The 17309-nt window shown below is 40.7% G+C and overlaps 1 protein-coding gene across 1 annotated transcript in view; it reads left to right on the top strand.

The window, feature by feature from the left end:
• The window catches only part of ncoa1 (nuclear receptor coactivator 1), a 131115-nt gene that overhangs the window by 22575 nt on the left and 91231 nt on the right, over positions 1-17309 (top strand). Inside the window, exons 15-27 of the mRNA XM_089022375.1 lie at positions 1038-1152; positions 1238-1406; positions 2577-2900; positions 3073-3183; positions 4381-4807; positions 5144-5306; positions 5410-5590; positions 6882-7516; positions 11975-12008; positions 14384-14455; positions 14635-14720; positions 14804-14875; positions 15264-15325. Coding sequence (XP_088878501.1) covers positions 1038-1152; positions 1238-1406; positions 2577-2900; positions 3073-3183; positions 4381-4807; positions 5144-5306; positions 5410-5590; positions 6882-7061 — 1670 coding nt within the window. The 3' untranslated portion in view covers positions 7062-7516; positions 11975-12008; positions 14384-14455; ... (1 more) ...; positions 14804-14875; positions 15264-15325. The remainder of the gene's footprint in view (positions 1-1037; positions 1153-1237; positions 1407-2576; positions 2901-3072; positions 3184-4380; positions 4808-5143; positions 5307-5409; positions 5591-6881; positions 7517-11974; positions 12009-14383; positions 14456-14634; positions 14721-14803; positions 14876-15263; positions 15326-17309) is intronic.

The raw sequence follows: 17309 nt of genomic DNA, 5'->3' as shown, positions 1-17309 counted from the left end.
AGTGTGCACACCCCACCGATCACATTCTCAATCCCAATTACGACGACTTTGGTTAAAAAAACATGTTTGCGAAAGTGGGCACACCCCAACGATCACATTCTCAATCCTAATTCTGACAATTTTGGGGTGGAGGATCAAATGTGTTTGCAAAAGTGTGCACACCCCACCGATCACGTTCTCAATCCCAATTAAGACGGTTTTGGTAAAAAAAATATATAGAAATGTTTGCAAAAGTGTGCACACCCCACCGATCACATTGTCAATACCAATTATGATGACTGGTATAAAAAAAATAAAATGTTTGCAAAAGTGTGCACACACCACCGATCACATTCTCAATTCCAACGATTTTGGGGGGAAAAAAATCAAATGTGTTTGTAAAAGTGTGCACACCTCACTGGTCACCTTCTCAATCCCAGTTACGACAACTTTGGTAAAAAAGCAACAACCAAAAAAAATGTTTGCAAAGGTGTGCACACCCCACCGATCACATTGTCAATACCAATTATGATGACTGGTATAAAAAAAATAAAATGTTTGCAAAAGTGTGCACACACCACCGATCACATTCTCAATTCCAACGATTTTGGGGGGAAAAAAATCAAATGTGTTTGTAAAAGTGTGCACACCTCACCGGTCACCTTCTCAATCCCAGTTACGACAACTTTGGTAAAAAAGCAACAACCAAAAAAAATGTTTGCAAAAGTGTGCACACCCCACCGATCACATTCTCAATCCCAATTATGACGACTATGGTAAAAAAAATGAATGTGTTTGCAAAAGTGTGCACACCCCACCGATCACATTCTCAATCCCAATTATGACGACTATGGTAAAAAAAATGAATGTGTTTGCAAAAGTGTGCAGACCCCACCGATCACATTCTCAATTCCAACTATTTTGGGGGGGAAAAAATCTAATGTGTTTGTAAAAGTGTGCACACCTCACCGATCACATTGTCAATCTCAACGATGGCGATTATTATCCTGCCCCTGCTTACAATCACCCTTTCCAACTATGTTGCTTCACCCACTCAGCCCCGACCAAGTTGGACTTGGCTGACTCGCAGTTCCAGCCACTTTCGCTGTCAGACTCGTTGTCCTTCGATGCCCTGGGAACGCCTTTGCAAGCAGCCCTCACCTCGCCGCAAGAGTGAGAGCATTACACACCAGCACATTAAAAAAGGTGATAATTCCCAATTATAAAATCATCTAAGCGCATTTTTGTTCTGGAGCAGGCAGTGCGTACCCTGCACGCTGGATGAAGTCCTGGGTCCGCCGACCACGCCCGAAGCCCGGAATGATGAAAAAGCTCTGCTGGAGCAGCTTGTTTCCTTCCTCAGCGGCACAGATGAAAGTGAACTGGCCGAGTTAGACAAAGCTCTGGGTATTGATAAGCTGGTGCAGGTGAGGAGCGTCTGACACACGCGCATACTTTGTTTTATGTTCCAGAAATATTTTTAAAATCTCAAAATGGCCAAAATGTAGTCTGTTCCTCATAATTTTACACCCAACTCTGAAAAATGGAAGCTCATATTTCTGAAATGCACAAATGTGCCACAAGTTGGCGCCAAAGCCCCATCTAAATGAGATCCTAATAGAAAGTAAAGTACAAAGCTGCTTTTATAAGTACAGTGAGACCTCAACTTACGAACTTAATTGGTTCCCAGACAGAGTGTGTAAGGCGAAAAGTGTGTATCTAAAAAAAATTCCCATAGGAAACCATTAAAATGAGAATAATCCGTTCCCGGGTTTCCATAAAATATACTTTTCAACTAAATAAGCCTTAAAACTACACACAACATACCTTATTCTATGTATAATAAATATACTATTGTATTGTAATGAAGGAAATACACTGCATTGTATCATAAAGTCACTTTTTTTACATTTGTGATGGTCATTTATGGCTTGATGGAATGGCGTTGGAGGTCGAAGGTCAAAGGGAATTGCTGTGTGGAAAGAGAAGCGCATTACATGAGGACTGTAATTAAAGAAATAAACTGTGCTGTAAAATAAAGTTTTATTTACCTTTTTGATGGTCGTTGATGGCTTATGGAAGGAGAGTCACCTTCCATAAGGACTGTTGGTAACTTAACCTCTGGTGCTGTTCGGTCGTGTGCTTCCGCCGAAGATCACTCCGCCAGCCGTGGTGGGTGTGTATTATGAAAATAGTGTTTATTATAAGGTTTAATGTTCATACATTTGACATTTGTAAGACGAAAAGTTTGTAAGTTGAGGTGTTTGTAAGTTGAGGTCTCACTGTATTTGTGTTACTTCTCGACTGGGACTGTTTGCCATATCTGGATAGTTCTGTACATTTAAGTGAATTAAAATTCGATATCCCTGCCCCCCAAAAAAATCAGAGCATCTATCACCTCCGTAAAGAGCAAGTGGGATTCTGTATTTGGTGCAAAATCATTGAAACTATTTTGTGCAGTAGGTTATAACCAACAAAAAACAACAGATAAAATGAATCACGGGGAATAGTATCTGGTTGCACTGTTCTCAATCAATCAATCAATCAATCGATGTCTTGATTCTTGATGTCTGGACTCAACTCATCCCTCCCCACAGGGTGGCTGCTATGACCTGATGCCCCAAAGCTTTCCAACCCAGCAAGTCACCGTCACCGGGCTTTCCCTGGACCCCAAACTACCCTCCTACACTTCCCAGTTCACGCCACCCGCTCAGTTTCCAGCCGAATTGGCCATCGTGGGACAGCAGCAGGCTCTGTCCTACGGGGCCACCAGGGGGACGTTCCTCGGCGGGACTCCCGCGGCCGTCGGGGGCCTACGGCCGAGCGTGAACCGTCCTCCGCAAGGGATGGGCCCCCAGCCGAGGCTGCCGCCCAACCAGCTCCGGTTACAACTCCAGCAAAGATTGCAGGGTCCTCAGCAGGTGAGAGCTAAGACGAAATTCACATTTTGGAACTTAATCTGCAGTGTGAGCATTGGGAAAAAGGACGTACGGAGTGTTTGCAGGCCTTCTTCACCTCCTCTTTTCTGTCCCGCTGAAGGTTTTTAATTATGATATCCATGTCTGATAACTCGCCGTTCCCTTCCATCCTCAGCTCCAGAACCGTGTGGCAATGAATACGTTTCCTGGAGGAGGTGTTGGTGGAGGCCAGCACATGAACATGGCCGTTCGTCTGGGTGCGCCACAACCTCAAATTCCTTCGCAGGTGAGGCCACAAGTCTTAGCTGTTTGCCTTCAGAGACCATCTGAATTTTGCGCTTCTCAGTAGTGCAAGGTGGTACACTGCCTGGAGGTGTAGCAATTATTCTTTCTTTGTAGTTTTATTTATCTATTCATTTATGCACCATTTTTATTTATTTATGTATACATTTCTTTATTCACTTAGTTTTATTTGTGTTTTGAATCATGTTTTATTAACTCATTCCGGATTGAGTGAACGCTGGTGCGTGTGGCTGCCGCTGCTCACGCACAGAAAAAATATCCTGTGACTGTAAAGTGTCCTTGAGAGTTTTGAAAGGCGCTTATAAATGAAATTTATTATTATTATTATTATTATTATTATTATTATGATGATGATGATGATTATTAGCACATTACAGCAAAAGATTAGGACACTCCAATATATTCCCCAATTTTCATATTGGTTTATTATTGATTTATTATTTTTATTTTGTTTAAATTTGTAACTGGAATGTAATTCTGCCAAATATCAAAATCTCATGTTGACACTATAAATAAATAAATAAATAAATACATAAATAAAATCCATATTTTTTCTGCAGTTCAATACAAACAGCTCTTCTCAATGTTATATTTGTAAAGTGAAGTTAATAATAATAATAATAATAATACATTTCATACATACATTTCATAATACATTTCATTTACAAGCGGCTTTCAAAACTCTCAAGGACACTTTACAGTCACAGGATATTTTTTCTGCGGGTGAGCAGCGGCAGCCACACGAGCCAGCGTTAACTCAACCCGGAAAGAGTTAATAGATCATAATTTAAAACACAAACTAAAAATAAATAAATGAATAAATATTAGTCAGCAAGACAACATGAATTCGCCAAAAACTATTAATTTATTTATTAGTTGTTTATTTACCAATTTTCATATTGGTTTTATATTTATTTATTCCTTATGCTTTTTTTTTAATGTGTGACTGTAATTTCATTGTCAAATATATAATCTCATATTGACCTAAAAAAATCCATATTTTTCCAATACAAACACCTGCTTTCAATGTTAAAGCGAAAGTGAAGTTAGTCTGCATGTGACAACATTAATTCGAAAACTATGAAAGCATTTCATAACTATTGGAAGTTGAAAAACGTATTACCTCCCTTTGTGTTTAGCAAAGAAAAGGTTTTAAATTGCGTTTGTCTTCCGTCCCCAGCCTCCATTAAACGCTCAGATGCTGGCTCAGCGTCAGAGGGAGCTGTACAGCATCCAGCACCGCCAGCGTCAGCTTTTCCAGCAGAAGGTCATGCTGATGAGACAGAACATGGCCTCCGCCGCCCCCGCGGGGGCCACCGGCTACACCGCCTCTGCCTCAGTCGTCGCCAGGCTCCCGAAAGGGGCCAACAATAACAACAACAACAACAACGCGTCGGCGCCTCAGCAGCAAGCGCAATTCAACTTCACCGCCAGCGGCTACATCCCGCTTTCGGGGAACTCTCCTACCTCACCCGCTCAATTCAGTGGCCCCATACCGGGAGGGGCGTGTATCCCTGGGAGCCCCCTGGATGGCAAAGCGTTGCTCGGTGGCGTGCAGACTCCTCCCTTCGGTGGCGGTTCCCCGATGCAGCAGTTTGGGGGCACCGGTGAGAATAAAGCCCACCTGCATTTTTTTCGGCCCGCGAAAGAAAATCAAGCTTGTGAAATTCCATGATGCTTGCTAAAATCCTCACCAAAATTTCATATTTTTGGATGTAAACCACAATAACAGTCATTATTCTTGACTTCAGATTTGAAAACTAGTTATTTATTAATTTGTTGTGCGCTCTATATGTAATATGTGGAGGGGATTAAACATTCTAATGGCTAACGGCCCTCGAGAGGAAACCATAACTACAAAAAAATGACTTTGACGCCCCTGTTGTAATGAATGAAAAAAAATGTCCCAGCTGACTGTCTGTCTAACTTTAACTTCCCCGCAGCCATGGCCCAGCTGGACCCGCCTTTTCCTCCTGAGATCAGACCCAGCAGTCCACTGTTGTCGCCTCAGAGCTCCACTCCCCAAAGTCCACTCCTCCAACCAGCTCCACCTCCTGGCTACCAGTCCCCAGATATCAAAAACTGGCAGCAGCAGGCTAGCAACAGGTGATTGTTACAAAAATACCCCCTGAGATATAATGATTGTTTTAGTCACCACCAATGGCCGCTTCAGAATATTTATTTTTTGCCGGTTTTGTGTGTATCGCAGCCTGTTCAGTCCGTCACCGCAGCACGGCGGGGGAGGGACATTTGGCCAGCAGGGGGTATACAACAACATGAGCATCACAGTGTCCATGGCGGGGGGCTCGGCCGGCGTGGGCTCCTTACCTTCCTTGGGGCAGTCTGTCGGAGCGCTGAGCGGCGGCGACCCTCTATGTGGTGACCAGCAGGTTGGAAACAAAGAACGGGAATGATTTTCTATTTTTCAGATGACTTTTATTCCTATTTAACTTAACTCATTCGCTGCCATTCCTGAATTTATTTGAGAATTGAAAAGTGTGACGTTGAGCGCCATTCCTGAATTTGTTCAGGTTTTGGTTTTTCTTGCGGGGGTGCCAACAAAGCGCTGGTCAGACCTCTGGCAATATTTTTCCCTTCATGAGGGGGCAGAATTTTCCTTTTAATAATAATAATAATCATAATAATCATCATGATGATCATAATAATCATCATAATATCATCATCATAATCATAACAATAACAACAATAACAATAATAATAATAATAATAATAATAATAATAATAATACATTTAATTTTGAAACGCCTTTCAAAACTCTCAAGGACACTTTACAGTCACGGGATTTTTTTTGTGCAGATGAGCAGCGGCAGCCATTCGCGCCAGCGTTCACTCCACCCGGAAGTAACACAGCTGCAATGTTATGAAAGTTAGAGAAAAGGAAAGAAAGAAGTAGAAAAACAAAATCCAGGAGCTGCTGGAAAGGCAGTCACTCTCGCGGCGCCATCTTTAGCGCATTGTTACAGCTTTTGCTGTTGTTAAAAAGCTATCTAAATCAATATGTATTGTATTTTGTACAGCCGCCCCTATTTCAAGTTCAAATAACTCCAGACCTATATAACTTAGGAATTAACTTTTTTTTCTGATGAAAGAAGAGAGTTTAAGGTTTCTAATGATGTATTGAATGTTTATATAGCCCTAAAACTCAATACAGGTAACATCCGACTTACGACCACCCGGACTTACGACCACAACCTCCAGACCCTATTTTTAAAATTTTAATTCTATGCCTGGTACCGCAACGCGCTAGCACGTACATAATTTTGGCCAGCCAGCATCTCACTCTCGCACAGCAAGTGACCGTGTGATGGCCCCTGAGGGGGGAGTTAGCGAGTCATTTAGCCTCCGAGTCAACATTTTGAATGTATTTCGACTTACAACCATTTTGACTGACGACCGTTTGGTACTCGGTCGTAAGTTGGGTGTTATTCTATAGGTCCTGAAATTTGAGTGAAAATGACAAAAACCGTGGTACTGGAGTGGACACATTTTTGCACATCATCTGGCAGTGAATGTGTTAAAACAAATACAACCGAGCTCTGCTTAGGTGGTGATTCTTCTGCATACCACTAGAGGGAGCCTGTGCTCCACAGCCACTTGTGCACCGTGCCTGAAAAGTCACTTTTTTTGTCCATCTGTAAAACTGATTTTCCCTGTGCACAGGTGCAGCAGGTGCAAGTATTCGCCGATGTCCAATGCACCGTCAACCTGGTGGGGGGCGACTCCTATCTGAATCAGGGCTCCATAGTAGCCACCGCCCAGAAGAGTTCCGGACCCCCGCAGGTCCCCCAGACCAGTCAGGCCCAGCAGAAGAGCCTTCTCCAGCAGCTGCTCACCGAGTGACCTCGTAGCCATCTCAAACCGTCACCTGACAGAGCACCGCTCCCACTTCACTCGTACGCCTCCTCTGGACTCGTGACAGCATCACCTCACTTCAGGATGGATGGACGGCGTCTGGCCGCGGGTGTTGCCGCCGACGCCCACCGGGACGCGATGGCGTGGGAGGGCGCCTGCGCGAGCTGCCTGTCTGACAACCTGGCTGCCTGCCTCAGCCTATTGAAGGCAGTGTTGTCTTTGCTGCTCATCACAACCTCCTCCACCTTGGCCGTCACCCAACACCTACTTCCTGTTTTCTGTCCAATTAGGACACGGGAGTACTTCGGAGGGGCGGTGCCCCGCTTTCCCTCATCATCTGGGTTTTTCCGTTCGCTTTTCAGCGAATGTGACGACGGAAGCTCTGTATCAGCTGGTTCTGCGACGCTCTCTCTCTCTGTCAGCTACACAGTGCCTGGTGGAAGGTTGAGCTTCTTCATGTTTTTTTCTTCTTCCACACACACACACACACACACACACACACACACACACACACACACACACACACACACACACACACACACACACACACACACACACGATTATTCGATTTGATTTTTCTTTTTATTTTATTTTCTCTTGTTGTCGTTCTGCTCTCCTCATCATCGTCATCTCGATCTGTAAAAGGCCCGCAAAGGGCACGGTGATGATATTAAGGATGGGAGACAGACAGGATGCTGCTCACATTTTATTTTGAAACTCTACTTTTTTTTTTTGTATTGAGTATAAAAAAAAAAACCCACGAGAGACTTTTGGGATCATTTATCAGTCGCCTGTTTATTAGCCCTCACCTCAGCAGCTGTGAATATGAGGCCGTCTCAGCCTCCACCTCTATCTTTTGATTCTTTCATTTTTCTAGACAGCGCTAACTCGGCCTATCAGTGTTGTTTGCCACCATGGTGTGTGTGTGGCGTTGTACAGTACATAAGGAAGGACATTCATGGATGACTCTTGATAAAAAGCAAAACAAAAAAAAGTGGAAAACGGCCCTTTCACACAGAGCTGGCAAGTTTTTTTTTTTTTTTAAATCAATGCCTTATTCAAAAGCCCCCTTACGGACCCACATTGTCATACAGATGACACAAAATGGCAACAAACTCCAGCCCCGTCGCTCCAAATTGTCATAAATTCATCCGTTTTTCTCCAGATACAGCATGAAAATTGGCACCATTACTTTCACACGGTGCCGGCAAGGCATAACAAGCACCGGTGTGATGACATTTTACTAAATATAGCACTAGTAAAGGAATTCAAACTTCCCGTTTGGTATTGACAATCGAAGCTTTGGTCCCCCCTTTGTGTAAAAAAGGGTAATAGACAAAACTGCTATTCCGGTATTATTGCTATTTTAGCACTTTTGTTTTTGCCCCTCCTGAATTGGGCATAAGTACCTACTTGACCTACCCAAGATGGCCGCCGTCTCTGTGTGAAAGAGGGCTATAAATGCAAGTTAGCCGGGTTATACCATACTGACGTTAAAAAAAAAAAATAAAAAAAAAAAAAAAAACATGCATCGGAGGAGGAAGTAGTCCCCCGCCCCTCAAAGAAAAAAAATGTGAAGAAATTCATGCAAATGTTCAATTATACCCAAATCCTACGTCGCTGTTTTTTGCAGTTTTAAAGCCCTCAAGGGAGCACTTAAAGCACCACGCCGAATGGGGTGCGTATTTTTCGCGGTTGTAATCGGCGTCAAACATTCTCTCACTCGCCGGCCAAACTGTTTTTATTTTTTATTATTATATGATCTTTTCACGTCCCCTGGGTATTCACATACTGTACTTCATACTCGCACAATATCGGACACCACCAACATAAGATGTCATTCCGCGCCCTACCTCAGAGCACTTTTTTATGTTACTTGGATACCTCATCCTTCTCTTTTACCAGGCGCGCGTCGCCTGGTTATCGGACCTCGTTTCACACTGTGAACTCAGCAGTTTCTTCTTCGGTTATATTGTTTTCATCATTTAAAAAAAAAAAACATTTTTATTTTTTGTATTCTGGTAATGCAGTTTTGAGCTAGCAAAACCACAAACATGCTCTTAAACAACTTTATAGACGACTTTGACATTTTATTTTCCCTTTGACGACCATTTCTCCGTTTTGTTGATTTTTTTTTTTCTATTTGAACCACTATGTGGACAAAAGTATTGGGCCAGGGAACGGGGGAAAAAATTGTCCCAATTATTTGGTCCAAATAGCACAGGGGGTGGGATAAGCGTCCTATAATTGGTTCATTAAGATGACATTATTTTTGTTAATTATTAACATAAATAAATATGAATAGCAATTTTATATAAAGTCCACCCAGAAAATATTTAGTATTCTAAAATCAATGAAAAAAAAATTCTACTCAAAACATCCCAAAATAACGATGTAACATTTTTATTTTAATGTGTATAACCTATTTAATATTCAGTGGAATAAAATATTTTAATTTGTAACTGTACAAGATAAAAAAGGTATTTTTTTGGGGTCAGATTTGGAAGGCAAATAAATTATTTTTGGGCATTTACTAAAATGTGAATAAAATAAAATGTAAATGCTTTCATTCATTTACAGTTAATATTAAATGATTAGTTAATTAAAAAAAATAGAAATGTGGACGTTTTTTCAAACAATCAGAACACAATCTTTAGTATGTTTTAAATATTTTTTTTATAATTATTATTTAACGAGTCCAATCGTGTGCCCACCCCTGATGATAGATAGCATTTGCATCTTTCACGTGTTCCCTTTTGCTTTGCCATTGAATATCCAACGTTCCCATGTCGTCTAAAATGTGCTATTTTGAGCTGAAACACAGCTCCTAAGAACCATTTTTTTGTGTTAAATTTCTTTCCGGCACATGCAAAGTGAGAGAATGTTTATTAATATATTCAGTATATATATTTTTTTTAAATATTTGTCCTGCGTCCAGTCCTTTGGGTGATGTATTTTCCTGCAGGGATGAGGGATCCTTCTTATATTCACTCCACACTACAAAGAAAGACAAAAAAAAAGACAGAAAACTAGCGATGCACATTGAAATTCTAGATGTTATGCAACAGCTGCTCAGTGGAAAAACCTCCACCCTTTTCTTCCTCCTCCTAGTCGGCAGGTACAGGCTTTTTTTTTTTTTTTCTTAACACGATGTACATAGACAAATGTGAATAATAATAATAGTAAGGAGAATCATCATCAAGACAAGTTTGTGGTAAATAACTACTCGCCTCTGTCCTTTAAAAAAAAAAAAAGTTTTCTACTTTTTTGTTTTTCAGATTCTTTCAATGATGATGCGTATGTATATGACTATCAGTGCGTGCGATGAATACTGTATATTATTATTATTATTATTATTATTATTAATATTATTATTATTACGATGGATCTTCTCCTTTCCTGCTCCATGTATCCGATGCCAGAGAATGGTTTCTATAGCGACTGCTGAATGTTATTTTTACTGAGCGACGAGCAGTGTGGACTGGCTTTGTTTTTTATTTGTCATCATCGTCGTACGGGTTCTTTTAAAAGAGATAAAAAAGGCCATATTGTATTTCTCTCCTCTATCTCTCAATCTATACCCCCCCACCGACCCCTCATTTCTTTCTATCTCATCGTCATAGCGATAGTGGGATGCTGGAGCCTCAGCGGGGTGGAGAAACCACCACCAGTCCACCCACACACACCCTTATAAATGACCAAAGCCTCAAATTATCTTGTATGCAAACCTCAAGACGACATTAGTGTCCCCCGTTTTTAAACAGAAGCAGCCCAAAGTCAAGAAAAGCTATGCACCTTTTTGCCAGCTAGCTTTAAGCAGCAGGCGGGGGTACACCCTGAACTGGTAGGACACCAGTAAATAACATACGCACTTATAAACACACATTGTGAGTATTCCATAAAGCTGCCATGCATGGTTGGGTATATGTAATGACACGTTTGGGAAATATTTTGGCCTTTTTTGTGAGTTTTATTTTGAAGGGAAAAACATACATGGCTAGCAGTGGGTAGCAACTTAAAAAACATCACTTTTGTGTACAGTTTTGATACATATTTGACAAAAAAATACATAAGGGCGCTTCATCTCGTTTAGATTTTGGTGGCGTTTTCTCCACTTTTGAACGCTGAGGTTCCACTTTCTCCCCTTGTACAAATTAATATAAATAAATATATCAAACATTTACTTTTTTTTTGTAATATGACCCCATTTAAGATTTGCTTGTAAAGAAGAGGCACGGACGGGAGCAGCTATAATATGACAAGTGACAGTATGCATGATGGGAGTTTTTCTGTTCCGCTACCCCCGCCCCCCATTTTTTTTAACAAACCTCGTCCACCACCACCAATCTGTTCAGGTGTCATTTTATATTTAAAAAATGACATTTTTAATTTCTGTGAGTTCGAGACAATCAGTATGGGCCGCCTCGGTGCCCCCTTTTCCCTCTCCCCCGTCTCGTTGGACTCATTTGTGCAAAAAAAAAAATCTGCTGGAACTTTTTTTTTGTCTGTGGCTGCTCAAGTTTACACACACTTAACGTAAGACAAATTTGTCGAGTACACACAAACACCTCGTGCATCACTTTTTTAAATCCCCTTGATATTTTTTAAAAGGATATTATTTTGAATGTTTTCGTTGTTCGTGACTTGTTTATCCCCTACTCTGAGGTGAGGACATGATTTTTTTTTCTTTTTTTGACTAACAAATCTATAACATCTGAATATGAATGTGGGAATGCAACACATTGCAATAAAAGCACCATTTAAAATGCAGCCACCATATGGCCTGTGTGATAATTACCCACGACATTGTCATGTTTAAAAATATATATTTTTATATAGTTTGTATTTTTATTAATCAAACCCCACCACCTATTTTTTTAACATGTGTTTCTACTTTTCAGGGGTTTCCTGGACAACTTTGGAGGAAAACAGGAGGTGAGTCGTGCTATTCGTTTATATTTCTTGAATGAATGTATTTGAATATTATTATGAGTTTTATTTTGTATGTGAGTTTGTCTTACTTCCGGGTTGAGTGAACGCTGGCGCATATGGCTGCCGCTGCTGTTCCGCAGAAGAAGAACAAATGTCTTATCCCGTGACTGTAAAATGTACTTGAGAGTTTTGAAATGTGCTTCGAAATAAAATGTATAATTAATATTATCATGTGTATACATTTGCGTGGGCCTGTGCGTGTGTGTTTTACACACGTCTACGTATCTGTAATAACTCGCGACATCCAAGCTTGTATTACAACATGTAGCCACCAGATGCCAGCAAAGCCTTTTCAGTGGCCATTTCCCGCCCCAACACAAAAGTACACGCTGAACACTTTATTACACATGTAACTGTAATCCAAATACTATATATTACTTGTGTCATGCCAATATACTCATGAAACAAGTATGACACGGCATGGTTTCTGAAAATAGGTGTTGTTGCTAGCCATGACAAAGGTATGTTTCTTAGTGTGAGAATAGGGAAAAATATAGTTAAGTAAAGTGACTAAAAAAATGTTTCAAATCATACTACAATTATTTCATCGTATAAAAACAGATTGAATATGATAAAATTACAGAATATAAGCCTGTTAATTCTTTTTGCTCACTGCTTGTAATCAAATATCCACAAAACAATGACTGACATTGTCAGCATGTCAACAGCATTGTTAGCATTTGTTAGCTTTGCAATGCTAAATGGCTATGAATAATGAAAACATGACATGGTGCTCGCTGTGAAATGACTTGAGTTCACTCCCAACGCGTGGCATTCGTATCTAAAATGTTTGCTCGCTTGATAAAGTGAGCAAGTTAGCAAAACGATCAGGTCATATCGTGGAAAATGCCAAATTGGGAGGTCAATCGTATCTCAAAGCGCTAATGTATCCTTAATGAGGGTTGCTGCTCTGCGGTTCAACCTTTGCCTGATTATTAAGGCACTCATGTTTAATTGATCAATGCTAGCTGGCTCGTGTTTGCGGCGCGCAAATAACTCACACACACAAAAATCATGGCCTACTTTGAAAAAGCTTTTCCCGTTTGTGTCGTCCCAATCCGGTCAAGATTTCCCAAGATGCAGCTTGTTGTGAGTGTGTGTGTTGTTGTTGCTTAGGAACACTTTTTTAAAGCCCCCCCCTCCCCAGTCAGTGGTCTCTTTTATGAATATCATTACAAATCTCAGCTGAGACAGCGAGACATCTTTATTCCATATTAATCGCTATTTCAGCTCTCCATCCGGCAGAGGGGGGTTTAGTTCTGTTAAGGGCGTCCAAAGTAATTTATTTTGTTGTTGCACGACATATTCTAATAATATCATAGAACCAATTATACATGGTGTGAAAAACAATTGGAAAGTTGACAAATTTTCATAGTACATTTTTTTTAATGAAAAGAAAATAAAGACAGGCCTTCACTAATAGCAACATGCCATATATTCTTCATCCACTAATATACTAATATATATATATATATATATATATATATATATATATATATATATATATATATATATATATATATATATATATATATATATATATATATATATATATGTTTGTGTATGTATGTATGTCAAATTGTGTTTCATTGACGACAGTAAGTAGTTGTGAAATGAAGCAGCCCGACCTTTTTTTTCTGTGTGGCTATGTCATGACCACCTTGTGTTATTGAGTTTGGGGACTACTTAATCACAGGTGACATTAGGACTTAACTGCAGGAGGGTCTGGCCAGGGTGACTCCTGGTGGTCCTTCTTTGCTGCAGCCCTCCACCCCCCACCCTACCAGGTCTCTCCTGCTGGGTCTCCATCTGTTGGCTGCATGCTTACATGCCGCGATTGATGACTGGATGACGGTGGCGCCATCGTGAGTGACAGAGCGATTTGGACCCCCTTCGAATATCCCAGGTCGCCTCTCGACCACAGCCCTTTTTGTCGGCATGGTGCCAACATTGCTTAGGGGATGATGGATGACGGATGGTGATGGAGCTAAAACAATTGGGACAGAACTTAAATGAAATATAATAAGAAAATGTAAAACAAAATATTTTATTTCAGCAGTTTTTTTCTTTAAAAATACATTATACATCTTTGAATATACATTTTACATCTTTGAAAGACAAAAAAAAATAACGTGAAAGTAAGTTCTCCAGTTTCTCCACACGTGGGCGTCTGTTCATATTGACACCCCAGCACACCTGCTCGGGTGACGTTTGACGCGACGAAGAAATGCGTCGAGGTAGGTGGCCAAAAATGTCACCAAATGTTGCATTAAAGTAATTTTTACTGCATGAGCATGTCAAACTATGTTTGTATGCAGGTTTTCACTCTTTAAGGCCTGTATGTGACCATTGGAATACGTTTTCAATACATTTGAAGCAAGCCGTACCAGGTAAGCAGCTAAGCTAGCTTGTTTACTACAGTACAAGTCGGTGCTAATTAGCATTTAGCTTTGTTTTTTTGTGGCTTTTTAGATTTAGCATCATTATCATATTAAAGTCGTTGCTTTTTGCTGTGTAGAATGTACGTATTCTTCGAGCACAAAAATCAATGTGAATGCAATTTCTTCAGATTCTCCACATGGGTGCGTCTGTTCATATTGACACCGCTGCACACCTGCTCGGGTGACGTTTGATGCAAAGAAGAAATGTGTCAAGGTAGCGGCCAAAAATGTCGCAGTAAAATCATTTTTAGTTTATGAGCATGTGAAATTTTTACAACAGACTATGCCTGAATGCAGGTTTTCACTCTTGAAGGCCTGATATGTGACCCCGGAGGACGTTTTTAAGACATTTGAAGCCAGCCGTACCAGGTAAGCAGCTGTGCTAGCTTGTTTACTACAGTACACGTCAATGCTAATTAGCACTTAGCTTTGTTTTTGTGACTTTTTCGAATTAGCATAATTTAAAGCATTGTTTAATGTACGGCTCATATTAGAATCATTGATTTTTGCTGAGTTCAGGGTGTGTATTCGAGGTCCACAAAAATTAACACGAAAGTAAGTTCTTAAGTTTCTCCACACGAGGGCGTCTGTCCACATTCACACTGCAGAACACCTGCTCCGGGTGACATTTGACGCAAAGAATTGTGTTGAAATAACCTCCTGAAAATGCTACAAAATGTCACATTAAAGTCATTTTTAGTGCATGAGCAGATCAGAACGACAAATTGTGTTTATATGCAGGATTTCTCTCTTAAAGGCCTGCTATGTAAGACCCAGAGAGGAGGACGTTTTCAAGACATTTGTAGCGACCCGTACAAGGTAAGCAGATATGCTTGCTTTTTACAGTATAAGTCAATGCTAATTAGCATTACGTGAGTCATTGTTCCAATGATGGTGTCTAATTTTAAACTCTGTTTTGTGGTTATTATTTAAGTATAATTATTATTCCAAGTGCATAGTTGAAATTGAAAAATGTGATTCAGTTTTGTATACTGTATGAAAAGGAATTCAAACATATATGTGCATTTTAAAAGATCACGATAGAACCAAAAGGTAAGTGTTGATGTCAACCGTATTCCAAGTTTAGAGTCTAGAATGAATGATGTGATTCAGTTCTGCATACTGTATAGCAAGAAATTTAAATGTTTGGGGGTTTCAAATGATTACAATTGAACCAAAAAGGTAAGTTTTGAGATAAACTGTATTCCAAGTGTAGAGTCTAGAATGAAATATGTCATTTAGTTCTGCATACGGTATAACAAGGAATTCAAACATTTGTGGCTTTCAAATGATCACGATCGAACCAAAAGGTAAGTTTAGTTGTCAACTGTTTATATGTATATATTTCAAGAGCTGAATTTGGAAGACGCAAATGTAAAAAAAACTAAAATATTAATAATAATAATTCAACTCGCCAACTGGCCAGTATAAAATTCCTTATTGCAACTGAGAAAATATCTCAAATGGTGTTTAAATGTTGGTCGACATTTCGTTGTCGCACATTGTGTACATTTTAGAAGCATTTACTAAATAAATAAATTAATAAGAAGCCCCCGCATCCCTCCCAAAAGGTAAGTCTCCCAGCTAACTTTGCCGCCAGCTGTCAGAATCAGCATGATTAGCGCTAGCCGCAAGTAGGTGAGCGGGCTTCTTTCCGGTGCGAGTTAATTGAGGCCTTTTGACGGCGGGTGTGCGGCGGCACCTGTTCTTGGATGGCACCCTGCCACCGCGCCCGGTCCGCCTGCTGCGGAGGACATTCATGCTTCGATGAGGAATTAGGAAGTCATTAGGCAACTCCAGACGATTGAGTGCCTTCACTTCCACGTGGCCGAGTGCATGGCGGTCTTGTTTCAAAGAAAAAAAAAGAGACATGCAGAGAGAGAGAGGCAAAAAAGTCACATGTCCTGCTGTGCTGGAAGGGATTTATTAAAGGACAACCGCCACCTCCGGACAAGTTGCGTGCATAATTTGTAAAATCACTTCAAATGACTTCTACTGAGCGCATTTTACAAAGATTCCACCGCATATAGCTATGTTTTACGTTTTAAGAGTCGCGCTGAATAATCATTAAGTCTTGTTTTTGCGTTGACGATGCCCGATGTGACGTCGCGTTTCGGAATGCCCCTGACCGACAAAGCGACATACAATGCGAACGGAGGCGAACGGAGAAGCTAACCAGCGTTAGCGATTCGGCGCTTGGATAGTGGAAGTTTGATGCAAATTTACTCATTTAGTCACACTGCATGCTAACTGTGAGCTCACCTGGTGAAAGTGAGCAATCGCCATATTATTGGAGCAAACCGATCGGACAAGCATCCACTTTACACCGTGTCATATTTTACTCTGGAGCGCTGTCGGAGCTTTCTCGTCTCAACATGTGATGTTCGTGTGGCGGTTTCCTATGTGTGTGTGTCTGTCTTCTACCACGGATTTTAACCAATCGCGGCGGCTTTACGGCTCTGATAAGCGGCTTTATATACTCGACGAAACGCAGCTTGTGCGCCATCTTGTGCATCTCCAGATCTTCCAGATCTTCACCGGTTTCATTGCTTGCAGACGGCTTGAATTGATACGGAAGGACTTCTATAATGGATTGCAAACATTTATGCTTTCCTCTTCAGAACTATTTGAATCATATTCATAACTGGATGAGTAGCAAGAAAGCATATTCTCCGAATCTGAACTCTCTGAAGCCATTGTTTTGATTCTGGAGCGAGGCAGTCTGTGTCCCATAGTGACGTCACAAACAAGGGGACGGGACTTTCTGAAACTGCCCAGTTTCGAGCTCATTTGTGGCATTTTT

The sequence above is a fragment of the Hippocampus bargibanti genome, linkage group LG19, assembly GCF_051943395.1.
Source record: "Hippocampus bargibanti isolate YZ-2025 linkage group LG19, ASM5194339v1, whole genome shotgun sequence".
NCBI lineage: Eukaryota > Metazoa > Chordata > Actinopteri > Syngnathiformes > Syngnathidae > Hippocampus > Hippocampus bargibanti.
Note: the sequence above shows the minus strand (reverse complement) of the source record. Positions and strands in the feature narration are given on the sequence as shown.